This window comes from Archocentrus centrarchus, chromosome 4 (assembly GCF_007364275.1).
Source record: "Archocentrus centrarchus isolate MPI-CPG fArcCen1 chromosome 4, fArcCen1, whole genome shotgun sequence".
NCBI classification, from domain to species: Eukaryota; Metazoa; Chordata; class Actinopteri; order Cichliformes; family Cichlidae; genus Archocentrus; species Archocentrus centrarchus.
This window is the reverse complement of record NC_044349.1, coordinates 22,662,129-22,678,773: the sequence shown is the minus strand read 5'-3', so window position 1 is coordinate 22,678,773 and position 16,645 is coordinate 22,662,129. Positions and strand designations below refer to the sequence as shown.

The 16,645-nt window shown below is 39.3% G+C and overlaps 2 protein-coding genes across 2 annotated transcripts; one reads left to right on the top strand and one right to left on the bottom strand.

Moving 5' to 3' along the window:
• Nucleotides 1-42: 42 nt before the first annotated feature.
• scyl3 (SCY1-like, kinase-like 3) lies at nucleotides 43-8,932 on the bottom strand. The gene is made up of 13 exons (XM_030727697.1): nucleotides 8,312-8,932; nucleotides 8,010-8,195; nucleotides 7,669-7,782; nucleotides 5,744-5,800; nucleotides 5,558-5,660; nucleotides 5,357-5,468; nucleotides 5,199-5,276; nucleotides 4,866-5,005; nucleotides 4,527-4,717; nucleotides 4,066-4,237; nucleotides 2,147-2,296; nucleotides 1,261-2,057; nucleotides 43-654 (listed from the first exon to the last, which is right to left on the bottom strand). The coding sequence occupies exons 1-13, from the start codon at nucleotides 8,474-8,476 to the stop codon at nucleotides 595-597; spliced, it is 2,325 nt and encodes a 774-aa protein (XP_030583557.1). The 5' UTR covers nucleotides 8,477-8,932; the 3' UTR covers nucleotides 43-594.
• A 1,478-nt stretch (nucleotides 8,933-10,410) lies between these two features.
• On the top strand, nucleotides 10,411-15,867 carry lpxn (leupaxin). Its single transcript, XM_030727682.1, has 9 exons — nucleotides 10,411-10,589; nucleotides 11,476-11,561; nucleotides 11,733-11,800; nucleotides 11,944-12,040; nucleotides 12,338-12,601; nucleotides 12,718-12,891; nucleotides 13,427-13,508; nucleotides 13,591-13,739; nucleotides 15,547-15,867. The coding sequence occupies exons 1-9, from the start codon at nucleotides 10,556-10,558 to the stop codon at nucleotides 15,811-15,813; spliced, it is 1,221 nt and encodes a 406-aa protein (XP_030583542.1). The 5' UTR covers nucleotides 10,411-10,555; the 3' UTR covers nucleotides 15,814-15,867.
• Nucleotides 15,868-16,645: the final 778 nt, after the last annotated feature.

Genomic DNA, 16,645 nt, shown 5'->3' with positions numbered 1-16,645 from the left:
CTTGGGTCAGTATAAAATATACTGTAAAATAAAATGGGGACATTTAATACAGCAAGTTTCAGTTTATTTCACCATCAACCAAAAAGCTACTAATAAATTATTCGATTCTGATTTCACATTCATTCAAAGTGCAAGCCTTCAGTTAATCAAACCTGAATCTTTTTGGAGATACTGGAGCTTCCCAAAGTCCATCTTTTTTTTTTTTATGCTAGTAGTGAAATTGGCAGATAAAAAAAAAAAAAAAATAAGAGCATAGCAGATGAAACAGAATTACATTCACCTTTGATATCAAATGGCAAACAATTAAATGGCTTCTTCTGTTCAAGTCTAGCACCATCTGATAAAGAGCTGATCCTTCTGGTTTAAAAGCAAGTTCTCATATATTAACATACTGATAATAAAATGTCAGAATCAACATAATATAAAAAGCCTCATTCCATCCTGTTGTTACCATTCCTACTGCATCATGTTAAATGAGAAGCTACTTCCAGTTTACTGGACTGTTTGAAGTGGCACTCCAGATGTGGCGCGTGGGTTACAGTTTTCCACTGGTTAAGTCTTTTACAGCAGATAGAAGTGATGCATCAAATGTATTCACCAGGCGTTATCCTCCCAGTTCAGGTCATCTTCATCTCCCCAGCCGTCTGTTTCAGTCTTTAAGGGAAAAGAAGTAAATGTAAACAGAGCAATCATCTACTACAACATACATTTGCAGCAATCAGAAATTCTCAGCGATTTCCATCATTGATGGACAGTCACTTTTTAAAGTTGGACTGTGGAGCTGTGTACATATTTGCACATCTTGTGTCTTCTGGCTCTTGGGTTCTTCAGACTGGTTGCAATAATTTCCAAATATTTAGTCACAGGACACGTGCAACTGACAAAGGAATTTCATATAAATGAAGTGGTTTCCTACAAGGGGTTGCAGCAGGATTACTGTGACAGGCTGATTAAAAGTGAAACTCATATGGAAAAAATATTCAGTTGTCTTCTCAGGCTTTCTTGATCCTATATTTAAAGAAAGTACTACACTGATGAATTCAACAAGATCTCCAAAAAAGGAAGTGAAGACATAATTGCCATTTAATTTAGCTTCAATTCACGTCTTATAACTGACTGTACACAGATGGTCCTTCATATAAAAGCATCACAGAAGGAACAAGTGTAAGAATCTGGATTTCTGGTTTTTAAGAGGGAAATCTGTGGCAGCTAGGTAGCTGTGACAGAGAAACTATATAAAGCATACTTTCAGACACTCACCTCAGTCAGGTCAACTGCTGCGAACTTGGCAGTGAGTCTTAAAGTATTGACAGATGAATCAACTTGCAGAGATTTAGTGTTGTCTGTAGATGCTGTGGACAGTCCTGCTTCACAGACGCCAGACTCTTGTAGTGACAGCAGTGCTGAAGATGACAACTTGATGTCTGGCACCATGTCTGCAAACAAATCCAGCTCTGGGTCTTGTTCTACCTTTCTCTTCACCTTGATCGTAAACTCATCCCCTAGACCTACTGAACTACTTGTTTGTGGCACTGTAGATTTGGCCTTGGGGTTTAAGAGGTTGTGTGATTTCTGAGAGTCCCTTTCTTCTTGGGCCCAGCTATTGTCCCATGAGGAAGTGGCCTCGTTGTCTGAGTGCCGCAGTGTTGAGGTCAGTTTAAGAGGTTTAGAAGAACCTAGTCTCAGTGGTTCAGGACCACGTTTTGAAAATGGTGAAGCAGTGCCCCCTTTGGGTGGTGCAGAGGTGACTGAGTCTGATAATGGAGCTGTGGGGGAGAGATCTGAGGTAGGTTCAGTGTCCTCAAAGTCATCCCATGGCTCTTCTTCTGTGTTCTGATGTGTAATTGGCAGGCTGGTAACTGGATCTGTGCCTTTAGAGGCCTGAATATGGATCTGGACCGAATGTCCACCTCTATTCTCACTCTCAGGGTCACTCCAGTCAGGCCAGTCTTCCACAGTGCCTTCTAGTCTATCATTCTGCTCTGGGCTGGAAGAAAGTGGGTCTATCTCACGGTCTCGACGAAAGCCATTCAAAGGTAGAGACATCTGTCTGACATCTGCAAAGCACAACAAAAATACACAATGAACCTTAGGTGTAAATGAACCAGGTTAATTGGAATTAATAATACACAAAGGAGTGTTTTACCTGATACTGGTGCGATAACCCTTGGTGTCTTAGTACCCATGTGACTGAAGACCAAACCTTCGGTCCCTGATGGTTTAGGGAACAAATTCAGTACTTTAGAGGGCTGGGCCATCTGAGGGTGGCAACCTCCAACTATATGGACAGGTGAGGCTAAAGAAAAGTAAATAAGATTAATGATATCCACATGTTACCTTTTTAAAAACTTTCATTCACAAAAAAAAAAAAAAAAAAAAAAGCTGCTGCTGAGAGCAGCTCAGCTGCATTGTACTCCAGATGAATTCTTAGCAGTGTGACATTTCAATTTCCAAATCCAGTTTTTCTAGTTTTAACCGGTACTCTCACTAAACCTGTAATCTTATTTTGCAGAGACAACAATGGCAACAGCATGCTGAACACACCTCCACAAAAATATCACCTACACTACCAACATATTGCTGCAGGCTTGTTTCCTGCAATCCATGTTCATTTAACATGTTTTTGTACTGGATATTTTAAAAGACTAGTTTTCAAATAAGGCAGTTTTACGCAATTCCTGTAAGCCAGAGCTCACTTGAGGTAGGACAACAAATATTTTTGTATTGAATTACTGGATATAATAATTCTGCCTCGCCTCCTTGTGTAGTAAAGTCTGTATAATGCATAATAAGTTCTGTGAACCACTTTTATCTGGTCTAGCGATACTCTCAAAATGTTATGCAAAACGTTTTGACTAGAAAAACAGAAAAAAACTCAGAGGCAAAAATAAAAAGCAAGTTGTAGTTATTTCAGGAAACCATACTCTACAGGTCCAGATGTTTTTGGACAGTGACATTAAAAAAAAACAAAAAAAACAATAATTGTAGTGTTGTAACTACATTTTTTTTTTTTTTTTTTTTTTTTTTTTTTTTTTAAATCAAGATGTGATTGAAGTGCACCTTTTAGCTTTAATTCAAGGGGCTTAACAAAAGTATTGCATTAACTTTACAAGTTTCATCCATTTTTAAACAAGATTTCCCCCATTTTCAGATGTTCAAAAGTAACTGGACAATTGATTAACAAGCAGATGGCCAGGTGAGGCATGTTACCTCATTAATCCATCACAAATTAATTAGTTAATTCCAAGTGCTGAACTTGCATTTTATATAGTTTTTTGCTGAAATTCTCAATGTGAGATTCCAAAGAGATGTTGATGCAAGTGAAGGAAGTCATCATTAGGCTGAAATCCAAAACAAACCTATCAGAGATTCAGAACTGGCTACAGCATCCATCAGATTTTGCCAGAAATCATCTGAAAGAAAGATGCTTCATAAATGGATAATGACCCAAAGCATACTGTTAAAGCAATCCAAGAGTATCTCTAGGGAAGGAAAATACAGTACCAGTCAGAAGTTAGAGGACACATCCATCCAGTGAATGTGTCCTAACTCTTGACTGGTACTGTATATTCTGAAGTGGTCAACCCAACAGAGCATGAAGACTGAAAACAAAACTAATAGCAGAAAGACCCACAAATGGGCACCAACTGAAGCCAGCTGCAGTAAAAGCCTAGCAGAGCATCTCAAAGAAGCAAACAGCAATTGGTGATGATTTGGTTTGGACTTCAGTCACTGACTGCCAAAGGATTTTCATCCACGTATTCAAACCAATTATTATATTTAAAATTCCTTTCATTTTAGTTCATCCAGCTACTTTTGAGCCTCGAAAAATGGTTCCACTAATTTCTAAACAGTTAATGCAATAATTTTGTCATACCCCTTGATTTAAAGCTGAAAATCTGCAGTTCAATCACATTTTGATTGATTTAAAATCCACTGCAGTGATGTACAGAGGCACAATTACAAAAAAAAAGTGTCTGTCAAAAAAAAAAAAAAAGTTTATGCATTCCTTAATAATATTGACATAACAGCTTTCATTGTTATTAGTAGACCATCTTTGCTTACTTTCAGGGGTCACATCTGTAGACTTGGTAAAGTTAGGTGTGGTGCGTTTAAAGACCTTGGTTCTCTCTCCGCCAACAACCACCTGAGCTCCCAGCAAGGGCACCAACACTGCCAGACTCTGCAGCGTCATGGCAACCAGAGAATCATTGGTATCTCTCATTCCTAACAAAACCTAAAGGGAGTAACAAACAATATAATTAAGAGATAGTTGCATTTGACTTTTTATCTTCACCTAAAACTTTAAATGACAAAATTGGTTACAATTTTTGGAGTTAGCCGTTTAACCCTGCTTTAAGGTAACCTAATCTAAAGATATCTAAGATAACCTAATCTCCCTTCGACTGGGGCTTCTTAAGTATTTTTCAAAACATTAACTTATTCCTTAACCTGAGACACTAATCCTTAAGTGTCTTAGTTTGACAACAAAGCTAAAAACTCTGCTTCTATACCGACACCCCCACCTGAGGTAGGATCTGGTTTTTGAGTTCATCGTGGGAGAAAAACTCAGCGTAGATGTGGATGTGGCCCAGCAGCACGATTCGTACGTGTTCCTCATTGACCTTGTAGAGCTTGAAAAGCTGAGGGATCACATGCTTACGGTAAAGTGACACAGACAGCAGGCAATCTTCAGTGCTACCACCACCACTGGGATCTGTCCACACGGGAAAATAAAGAAGAGCATGAGCAGCAGCTACTTTGAAGTTTAATTTATCATTTGTGCGTGTCAGATACATCTCAGTATTTGCCTCTCTTTGAAATGGGGATCAGCAGATCTGATTTTGATTAAAATGCCATCTCACCCTTCTTTGGCCTTAAAAGATGAGGAAGGAAGCTTTTTACAGCCATGGGCTCTGCAAAAACGAGAGAGTTGAGGAGTTTGGGGACAAGGCGTGTAGCTATCAGCTCTTCAGGGAGGCTCTGGACCCGGTCTAGAAGAAACCTACAAAAACAAAAACATACAACCAGCACATTATGTAACAAGGGGAATATATAAGAAAACAAGTTAACGAAAATGAGTGTGGACTACACTAAGAATAATCTTTTAATCTATTGTACAAAAACGCAGTGCAACAACAAAGAATGTACATAAATATGGACTTTTTTAATAACAAGACCACCATATTATTTCTTACTTAAAAAATTCATTCTTTTCTTCTTCTGTCTTTAGGGTGAGACTTTTCAAAAAATTCATCACTTCCAGAAAGTCATTCCTGTAGACAGAAAACATTTGCTTGAAGAATATTATCTGAGTATGTACTGATAACTGCAAATCAAGCATGACCACACAAACCTGAAAAAGTCATGAGTGAGCAAGGAACTGAGTGGAGGTCGGGACATGGGGTCAGAGTTCAGCAGGCCTGCCTGCAGGGTCTTTGTCAGGCTGGCAGAGAGCTCCTGTGACACTGAAAAGAACATAATATATGTATGATAATGTACACGTGTGACAAACATGACAAGATGAAACGTAATATTCAAGATCATTTCTACTCACCATAGTCATTCAGGAGAGGAATAAGAGACTCCACCATCATCCCAAAGGAGTAACAATCCCGAGAATAAGCATGTTTATCTGGAAGGATTTTAAAGCCCTCCACCTGTCGAAAAAATGTTTCTTCAAAACCTGTCACCAAAGTGGGAAGTGGTCCTATTGGTCAACCATTATGCTTAACCTGCTTACCTGCTCTTCTGGAGGAACACAGCTGGCCTCTCTTGCATTCTGAATGCTTGCGAGGAACTGAGGAGTTGAGGAAAATGCAAAATTAAAAATAAACCTGATATATTACAAAGTGAGTCTTCAAATGTCTGGTCACTCTTTTTGTAGATATTAAAGATTTTCATTTTTAGAAACCCCACAAGAATAGAAGATACAAAAACACTTTTTCTGTTTTCTAGCCCATTAAAAATCTGAAGCATTTTTGCAAAGCACATCACAGATGCTGGCAAGCTTAAACCTCCATTCTAATGCCTAGCCTCATACCCATCCACCTATACATGCAAGTGAATGAGGAAGACACAAAATAAAAATAAAAAAAAAATACAGTGGGCCTCACAGCCACTGTACAACATCATGTAGAACATTAACAGGCCTTTCTCTTCCCTTTAATCAAGGAGCACCTAGAGCAAGTGATACAAATCCAAAACATGCTTGTATTAAAATAAACGTTTTTTTATAAGCTTTGAGAAATACACAACATCTTTGACAGAGCGGGAGGAGAATGGAAGAGTATGCTATTTAAATTATTTTACATTTGCTTTTCATTTTTAATATAACTTTTTTCCCCCCTTGTGCCTAATGTTGGTTTACCTTTATCATTTCTTAAATGTTTTATTTGCAGATTGTTTTCTATTTTGTTCTGTGAAGCACTGTAACTGTTTTTGAAAGTACTGTAAAAGTTGTAGAAGAATGGACTGGGTTAGGATATAACCAGACTTCTTACATGTCAGTGACATTTTTAAAATCCCTTCTCTAAGATGATGAAGAGATTCACGCAGTCAAAGCAAGCACATTAAAACTGCTGAATGGACTATACATTGCAGGTAAAATAGCTCTGTTTGCCTAAATCTTTGCCAAGTTAGCACTAGTTGAGTGAACACATACTAACTGTATAGTGGTATTATACAGTTAGTAAAGAAAGTTTTCAAGTCATACTAATCAAACTTACTTTATTAACTGATCATCGAGTGTGACCACCTTTATTAAAGCAGAAGTTTTTTATTTTCAGTTTTCAGATTTGGACCAATCAGGTGTACACAATGCCAATTTTCCCAGGAGTGGACCTCCCTGCAAATTCACCCCAAAGTCAGACCATGCAATGCTCAGAGAAAGTGCAAAGAACCCAAGAGCTACATGTCATACTCTACAGGTCTGAGTTAGCTTGTTACAAGTGAAAGTTCATAACAGTACAATTAGAAAAATACTTAACAAGTACAATGGCTTTTGGACAGATGAGACCAAAGTGGAGATGTTTAGCCATAATGCACAGCACCACGTCAGGCAAAAACCAAACTTAGCTTAACAGCAGAAACACCTCATCCCTGCTGTCAAGCATGGCTGTGGAGAGGGGATGATTTGGGCTTGTTCTGCAGCCACAGGACCTGGGCACCTTACAGTCACTGAGTCAACTTTGAACTCCTCTGTATACCAAAGTATTCCAAAGTTGTACGTGAGAAACTCTGTCCAACAACTAAAGCTTGGCCAAAGTTCAGCCATACAACAAGACAGTGATCCCAAGCACACCAGCAAATCTACAGACTGCCCAAAAAAGAATCAAGGTGGTGCAATAGCTAAGTCAAAGTCCAGACCTTAACCCAACTGAAATGTTGTGACAACACTTTAAGAGAGCTGTTTATAAATGAATGCCCGCAAACCTCAATGAACTAAAGAAACACCTTAAAAAAAAAAAAAAAAAAATTATGGGCCAAAATTAATCAAAGATGCAAGAGAGTGAGACAGTCATACAGAAAACAATTACTTCAAGCTGTTAAAGGTGGTTCTACAAGCTACTAAATCATGGGGTGTACTTAGTTTTTCACAGGAATGTAAAGAGTCCTTTGGATAATTTTTCCACATGACTGTCCATATGCTTTAATTGTACTTCTTACCTCAGGAGTTGCTTCAGAGAACTTGCAGACAGTCTCCATCCCTCCCAGTTTCCAATGGCCATCATCACTGACAAATACAGATGAAATACAGACGTTGTTGTGACTTGACTTACCCTGGTGGAAGAGGAAGACAAGTTAGAAGCTCATGAATATTCACACACGTCTTACACAGATGGATGAACAAACAATAAGAATCAATGGTTACTCTAAAACATGAAACAGCACCTTACCAGTTTTCCTTCCACAGTAATCCCTTGAAGACCACTTGTTTCCCCACCCTCTTATTTTTTAAAATCACATGCCTTAATAATCATGCAGAGACTATTAGGAGAAACACTCACCCTCTCATGCAGAAACACAAGTGCCTGCAGGAGGTCATAGATGCCTGCACAGATTTCCTCTGGGGAGAGGCTGTCCAGCAACAGCTGCAGGGGTTGCACATGCTCTGTCACCAGGTGGATGCCACCATCCTGCACCGAACAGGACAGGAAACGCAGCAGACACGGGTGCCTCAGTGTCTTTAGGTGCTGCATGAAATGAGAGGATTATTAAAGGGATGTAAGGCTAACACAGTTAATATTTAAAAGATTTGCATTTAAAAAAAAAGATAGTGGCATAAGCGAGCAGCGACGGAGGTACACACCTTGGCAGCTTTGTTGACTTTGTCTTCATTGCCACGCTTGTGAACAAACACAGAAGCAGGCTTTCCATCCTGGAGCACCGCCGAGTACATGGTGGGTCCGGAGGGCAGGGTCAGGAGCGGCTCCTCCAGGGTGCAGCTCCGCACCGCGCTGCTCTCTGCACCCATGACCGCGCTCGTTTCTTGACCAGCCAGTCAGGTCATAAACTTAGCAAGCCAGACGTGATACGTGGCAGTGTGAGTGCCTGTCGGTAAACACTTGTCACAGAGTTGACATACCGGTACCTGTTTCAGTGAACTGGATATACCACTTACTGGCAAGTTAGCTGGCGTTAGTTGCCTAGCAGGCTAACCTTAGCGCTACGTTAGCAAGCGTGTCATTGCTGCCCTTGTCGGTAGTTTTTCCGCCTCCAAACAATGATGCCAGTCGAAGTGTACTACTGATTTTTTTCAAAGGGTTTTCAAACTTCTTTAAAAGTCCAAAATCTTCCCCGTTTGCTGCTTGTCAAATTAGCGATGCTAACGTGGAGCAAGGGCTGTGCTGTAAACAAGGACTTTTCCGGTAAAAGATGAAACCACAGAGTAGGGGATGGTACCCTCAAAAATGTTAGTAATTAGTCAGCTGGCTGATTTACTTAATATTTTGGAATTTATTTTCAATATACATATATATATGTTTAAAACCCCTTCATCATAAGATTCTCCATTAATAGGCCTAACTGTAAGCGTTGAATTGATACAAAAGAACTAGTACCCCTACTCCTTAAGCTAATGGTTGCGACCAAAGTGGTGCGAGTTAACGCAAGTAGTCAGCGGAGAGTTGAGTGCCATATGGTGACTGAAGTGAAAATAGACACTGTCACTATCTATCTAACTGAAACTCTAAAAAGCATACCGTTTAGGTCTCAGGAAAAGCGGGTGTGTGGTCCCTAATGTTGGTGTAACTACTACTACAACAAAGTTAAGAAGCTGTTGTCTGACTTTAGGGGGACATTTAAAACACAATTAATAATTATTCTGCTTTATTACAATGATGATGCGCATAATATATGGACTCCAAATCACGACTAGGCTATATCAAATAAAACATCTTAACACATAATTTGTATGGATGTGTAACCAGGGTATATGCAGGTAAGGCCATCATGAGATGTTAAAGCTAAAAGAATGCATTCCAAACTTTATTTCTATATGTGTTTATAATTTATATGTTTCAAATAAGCTTTACATTGCTTGTTAATTAAAACTTCTCCACCACAACCAATACCAGATTTTTTAAAATCAGTACTGCAGGTTGCAGGGTTGTGTGTTGTTAGAAATGTCACCTCACAGTAAGAAGGTTCTGGGTTCAAATCTCAACTTGGGTTTTTCCAGTATGGAGTTTGCATGTTCTCCCTGGGCCCTCTGGTGTCCTCTGACAGGTCGCCAGTCTGTCAGAGGGACAGACTGGCGACCTGTCTCTTGCTCTGTGACACCAGCCCCACCGTGACCTTGAGGTGCAAAAGAAAAGGGCTGGATGCCAATATTCATTATTAGGAAATAAAAAAATAAATAAATAAAACACATGTTCTCCATGAGTATAAATACAGAGTTCAAAGTTACACTGAATAGGGTAAATGATATCCATATTTATTAACTTTTCAGAAATGTGTTTCACAAACTGGTAACTTAAGGTCAAGAAACTACTTGACTCTCTGCTGTAGTGTGCTGGTGTGATCACCTTGCTGTGAACAACGGATTTACAGCACACTCTGCTGGGCAAACTCTGTGATGACACAACTTCATGATGATCTTTTCTGCACTATGTTCTGTATCTGTGGACCAAAATGTTCGTCTGGTTCTGTGTTGGTAACATTGTTCTTTTATCAGTGGCATGATGATCAGTAATGAAGAGAAGCTGAAAGAATGCTTGTCCTACCACCTAGAGTAGAGGTAATGATAAAACATACAATAAATACACACACTTTGTTTAAAGAAATAAAATTTCATTTAACAAGTGGAAAATTCTGCAGTTACCCTGTCAGTATCTCACCTCCACTGCTCAAAACGCCTTGCTGGTTTCCTCTTCAGGAAACAGAAAAACCTCTTCCTAGCTAGTGATCTTCACACAGCAGCAAACGAAAACACACCGTTCTCACAGGAAGCGACGGTTTTGATCAGATGTGAAATTGGTTTGGTTACCTTAGCAACTAACTAGTACAAATACACAAAGAAAAAAAAAAATCCACCCACTCATGCTCAAGTTTTATGCTGACAGGAGGAACCAACATGGATGAGCTCGGTAAGACAACTTTCTGCCATGTTTTACATTCATAGACTAACCAGTGGTACAACTTACAACTGAGGTTGAAGCTGAAAGTAAAATCAGGAATTAATGTATGCACAACCGAGACACTGCGCTTATGGAATATAATCGCAGTGTCTTGTGTGTTCTCAGACTCATTTATACAGCAGACTTGAAGTACAGTATTTAATGATGCAGTTGGAATTTATTTGTATGCCATTGTTCTTGTGTCTTACCTCTGATCTGTGGTGCTCTACACGTAGTAGTGCACTACAAATCAGAAGATATTTACAAGAAGTCGTTACGTCCACACACTGTCATAGTTTAATGAAATACGGGAGAAGGTCAAAAAGTAAGACTAAAGGAAATTAATTTGTTTTGATTTCACAGTGTCGATTTTCTGAGATGTGAAGATGTTTGAAGATGTTGATCAGACTTTCACAGACATTATTTTTAAGATTAACATTCTTTTTGACAGTCACACTACTTTTAGGTAAAACACGTACTCATACAAAAGCTTCCTGTTTCCTTAGGTGTGTGGTTTACACTGCATGGAGGAGAGAGTTCGATTTGCTGTAAAAAAAAAATGCAACAAGATTCTTGCAAAATAATCACAAGTTTCACTTCTGCAACGTGGTATGCCATCACTTCCTGAGGAAGCTGACTTGCATGAGCAACCTAAATGAGCTAGTACCTTGATTTGTACATTGAGGTGCACTGTAACTCACTTCACAGAAAATATTTCACTTCGCACCCACAAAGAAACAATCAGTGTGAAAGAACAATGTGTGCCGTGGTTGTGCAAATGCTGTCCTGTATGAATATTTGGCTGCATTAGTATTTAGTTGTGGTTTAAAGAGTTATGGTGTGTATCCTGCCACAGATATGCTGTTAGAGGAACTGGCCCTGAATCCTGTCAGTTCAACCAGCGTCCCTGAGAAAAAGAGCAATGCTGCAACTACTAGAGAGGTGAAGACAAAACTCATAAAAAAAAATGAGCGTACACAGTTTTTGTTTTATTCCCCATTTCATTTGTAGATGAAACCTGAAATTCAATCTAAATAAAACAGCTTAAAAGTTAACATGTAATTTTGCTTCTTGAAGCACAGTAACTTTAGTATATTTTGGTTGTGTCCACAGGTGCCAAATGATGTTAGTGCTGGGCTTACCAAAAATGAAAAAGGCTCAGTATCCTCAAATGTGTACAGGTAAAGCTCAAGCTTGAACCTGATTCATATTATTGCTCTGATTAATTAACTGAGGAATTCCTTTTTCTTTTTTAAGTTTGATGTTACTGGATGCTAGTTTTAAATTTTAAAATATTCAAGTTTTGCCTCCCTCCTGGATTTAGTGATGTTCCAACTCCTGTGCCAGCCTTTCTGGAACCTGACTCACCCACTCAGGAGCTGGACTCAATCTTGCAAGACCTGATGGGTCTAGCACAGGGGGTCAGTACAGCATCAGTATGGAAATTCATGATTCAAAACAAACAAATATATATATATGTATATATATATATATAAACAAGAAACAAAAAGAGTTTCAATAATTAGTGAAATGATCAGGTTATCAACAGAGGGCAGCATTGTACTGATGTCAGCCTCAAGCTGTTGAACCAATAAGAATGTTAGTTTTAAACTTTAAAAATCCTCAGATTAATATGTAGATAAACATAACAGAAATATTTTGATTACAAATGTAACTAAAACTAACAGTTATTCCTACATTTTTGTGCCATCATTTAGGATCTAGAACCTCCAACCACCCCTCCACTACTTACACAAAAACAGTCCATGAAAAAGCAAACAGAAGGTGGACAACAGGAGAACAAGGAGAGCAGCAGCAACAACAGTCCAGCAGGTTCAGATGCAAAAGCCTCAACCCAAAGAAAGAAAACAGATACGATAGATGACCTGCTGGGAGGGTTGAGCACTGACCTGGAGAAGATCGGTGTACGCACCATAGCCAAGGGCCACTGTGCTTCCTGCAACAAATGCATTGTAGGAAAGGTACAATCTGGACCTACAGGACACAAAGAAGAGAATTTGGCACCCTGGTACCAAATTGTGGATGAAAGAGATCAAAACCTCCTTTTCCCTCTTTCACTTACATGTCCTTTCTCCAGATGATCACAGCACTGGGTGAAGTGTGGCACCCTGAACACTTTGTGTGTGCGGTGTGTAAGATGGAGCTGAGCACCACAGGCTTCTTTGAGAGAGATGGACTGCCGTACTGCGACAAAGACTACCATCAGCTCTTCTCACCACGCTGTGCCTATTGCAAGGGGCCTATTTTGCAGGTAAGGGGAACTGTATTCATTTACAACCATACCGCAGAATAGAAAGTAAGATTGAAAAAAAAGGTGTTAAAATTTTTCTCCACTAAAGTAGAAAAATGTCATGTTTTAATGAATTAATTTTGGTGGAAAATGCATACAGAAAATTAACTCTGGTATCTAAATGCCACTCAAATTCAGCTGCCTTTATGTTTGATTTAAGCTATAATTTGTTCTGTCATATATTACATCCATTTATTTACACAATAATCTTTTGAAGATTGGATGATGACATACAGTAGTATATAATCAATTTTTCTCCACATATCCCTCATGTCATCCTAATAAAGAAAACACAAAACCATAGTGGGATTCTGCAAACATGCTGCAGACCAAAGTCATTAATCAAAAACTAATGCAACTTCTTCTATGTTTCACTTTATGTGGTTCACAATTCGCATTTTTTGTGTTTCCTGACATTTGAACATGTGAGATGAGACAAACCTTACTACTCCTCAAAGGAAGTAAATTTATGATATAATATTTCTGGCTGGTTTAGAACATCTTGACAGCCCTGGACCAGACCTGGCACCCTGAGCACTTTTTCTGTACACACTGCGGAGGCCTGTTTGGAGCGGAAGGTGAGAGATTTGTGCATTAATTTCTCTCCAACAGAAACCACAAGTTCAGCAAATAATTCACTGTATCTTGTACCTATCCTAGGTTTCCTAGAGAAGGATGGGAAGCCGTATTGCTGTAAGGACTTCTACCACCTCTTCGCTCCCAAGTGCTCAGGCTGTGGGGAGTCCGTGCGGGAGAATTACCTGACAGCAGCCAATGGCACCTGGCATCCAGAATGCTTCGTCTGCGCAGTGAGCCTCTTACCTCAGACCACACACAGCTCTGGCTTGCACACAGGCCTGAGAATAAATGAGAAAAGATACCCACACATTTGCTTTATTTGCAACATTGTGACCTCAACGCTGATGAAAACCATATGCTCGATGAATACTCTGTCGTTAGAAATGATGCAGATAAATCAAGGAAACCATATTCCTCACTGTGGGTATCTTTTACATTCTCTTCAAACCTATTTCTGTACGTAGCATCTGGTCAAAAACGGTTCAATGTGCCGCTCTGCTTTACTTAACATGAACAATTTTCAAATATAAAATGCTCTCAGTAGAAAAGCTCGGACAAGAAGTAGCAACTGCAATTTTTAAAATGTGTTCATAGTTTTTCTGGCAGGAACTGAAATATGAGGTCCGTAAACCAGAACATAAAACACATCTTATTTCTTAATACCTGTCACTTAAAACTATAATTAACATGCCACATCACATATACAGTACAATACACCCAACTATAAATATCTCAGGTAATCATTACAACCACCAACTACCATTAATGCAGAACCCAAACATTATTTTATACAAAGCAGGCATTATCAAAAAGGTCAGATTTACCTGGTCCCTAATAGCCTAAATCTAATTCCAGCAGGCTGGAGGTCAAACACTCCATAAAAAGGATGAAGTGGGTACTGAAAAGTGGAGACTTTTTAATCAACCTACTGATAAAAATAAATAAAGCAGGTCAAACAATTTAGGACCTCTGAGCTTCCTAGCCACTTTTTCTGTTTCACAGCAACAGTAGAAACATTTCCATATCATGAGTCATTAACGTCCTGCAAACCCCAGCTGAAGTTCCACTGGAAGTGCAGTCATTAATAAGGCTGTCACAGTGTTATTCTCATCACACATCCACTACTCACGAATTGCTTTATTTCGACGGTAATCTGTATGAAAACAGTCCAAAACTGTGATACATATCTGGTGTTTTAGTTTGTTTTTAAGAATCACCTGACACCAACGCTGAACAAACCGGCCCTTTGATGAACACAAGTGCTTCTCCTGTACTTAATGGATTATTCCATTCAGGTATTCCAAGGCTCTGGAGCTGTTCATGCTGGCCCACTGTCATGGCTTACTGGCACATAATAAATGGAACAGTGCCACTGCTGATGTTAACAGTTACACCTGCGCTTTTACTGCTACAGTATGACAAGTCAAAGTGTCTGCCAGGAGAAATGACTAGGATCAAATTCGGGACCATATGCAGTGCCGCTGCTGTGCATGTAGGTTCCATTTATGCTTTAGTGGTTATTAACGGATTGTTAAAAGAAACACAGCTGTAACACGCCTTTAGTTTTCATATTAAGGATCCATTCCATGTGATTTTGCAGCACTGTCACTTCATTATGTGGCTATAACAGTCGACCATTTTCCGGGAGCTTGGTTTCCCTTCACTGAAGAAAAATATCACATAACAGAGATTTAAAATGCATGATGGATTTGAGTGAGTTTTTTCTGTAAAAGTTAGATGATCATTGTACTGTATGTTAAGCAGTGACGGATGTAACATGTTGTGTATTTTGCACCACTGTAGATATGAACTGAAAACTCTGATAGTAAGACTTGAATTTTATTGAAACTAATAAAACAATTCAGTCATATGCTTGCAAGGTCTAGAAAATCAGTCAAGTTAACTATACACCATTAAATGTGAATGATTAAAAACTGGGCTGGGGTTAAATTTTTGTAAGAAGATTATGCTTCTTCCTCCATAACACCATGCCTAACCCTTCTCTATCCTCCCTACTTCCTCTCTTCTGCTGCGCAGGACTGCCTGAAGCCCTTCACTGACGGCTGTTTCATGGAGCTGGATGGTCGTCCCCTCTGCTCGGTGCACTTTCACTCCAGGCAGGGCACTCTGTGCGGTGGCTGTGGAGAGCCCATCATCGGCCGCTGCATCTCTGCTCTGGACCGCAAGTTTCACCCCGAGCATTTTGTGTGTGCCTTTTGTCTGCGGCAGCTCAGCCAGGGCATCTTCAAGGAGCAGAAAGGGAAGCCATACTGCGCAGCTTGCTTTGACAAACTCTTTGTCTGAGACATGTACAAGCGTGAGATATAAATAATACAATAAAAACAAAAGAAACATTCAAATGCTACATTACTGTCTTTGTTGAGTTTAGAAGTTTTTCTGTGCATGAATGGCAAAACAAAATGAAGCAATGGTACAATTCTTACATTGCATTACATTAAAATTTCTGGGTCTATTTGCATTTATACAAGTTCTCAGTATATCACCGAGGGTCACTAAGGTCCCAAATGTTTTGAGTGATTTTGAAAACTAATATGGTGAATTACTTGATTGAGAAAATGTAACCATAAGAGAAATATACACTGGCAATAGATTATATGAAGGGAACATACTATCATTGTTACATAATTAATTCGATGGTTATGAAAAATACAAATTTCCCTTTATAAAAATAAATGTGAGGTTTGAATGGTTCTAAAAAAGCGTATTGCTTGGTATAAAATTTATGGGATTTCATACATCATGATGACAAAATTTATAGGTGGAGTAAGAAAAACACAAATGTGCTGTTTCAGTCCATGCTTTCCATTAAGCTATCCTCATTTTGCCATAAGACTTGGCAGTCCAGAGATGCTTTCTCGCAGTATGGAACAGTTTGTCAAGGTGTTTGTCTATGTGGCCTGATAGCTTGTATTGGCAGTGACTGGCACTGAATCGGCATGCCAACCAGAGTTTCCTCTTACCCCGACTGACCACTTGGCCTCTGGCGTGCACTGAATTCAGACAGCCTCTTCATTCTCCACACAGGCTCTTTTAGAGCCACGCACGGAAGATTAATGGAGGTGGTGAGGTTAACAAAGGTGGTTTCAGAAGGAGCTCCTTCACATCACTGCATCTC

What these genes read in the sequence shown, in the direction of transcription:
- scyl3 (XM_030727697.1), bottom strand. Translation starts at nt 8,476, where the DNA reads ATGGGTGCAGAGAGCAGCGCGGTGCGGAGCTGCACCCTGGAGGAGCCG. An exon ending in CTCACTCATGACTTTTTCAG is followed by an intron (nt 5,277 to 5,356) that starts GTTTGTGTGGTC and finishes TTCTGTCTACAG; the next exon opens with GAATGACTTTCTGGAAGTGA. An exon ending in GGTTATCGCACCAGTATCAG is followed by an intron (nt 2,058 to 2,146) that starts GTAAAACACTCC and finishes TGTGCTTTGCAG; the next exon opens with ATGTCAGACAGATGTCTCTA.
- lpxn (XM_030727682.1), top strand. Translation starts at nt 10,556, where the DNA reads ATGCTGACAGGAGGAACCAACATGGATGAGCTCG. An exon ending in GTATCCTCAAATGTGTACAG is followed by an intron (nt 11,801 to 11,943) that starts GTAAAGCTCAAG and finishes TCCTGGATTTAG; the next exon opens with TGATGTTCCAACTCCTGTGC. An exon ending in ACAAATGCATTGTAGGAAAG is followed by an intron (nt 12,602 to 12,717) that starts GTACAATCTGGA and finishes TCCTTTCTCCAG; the next exon opens with ATGATCACAGCACTGGGTGA.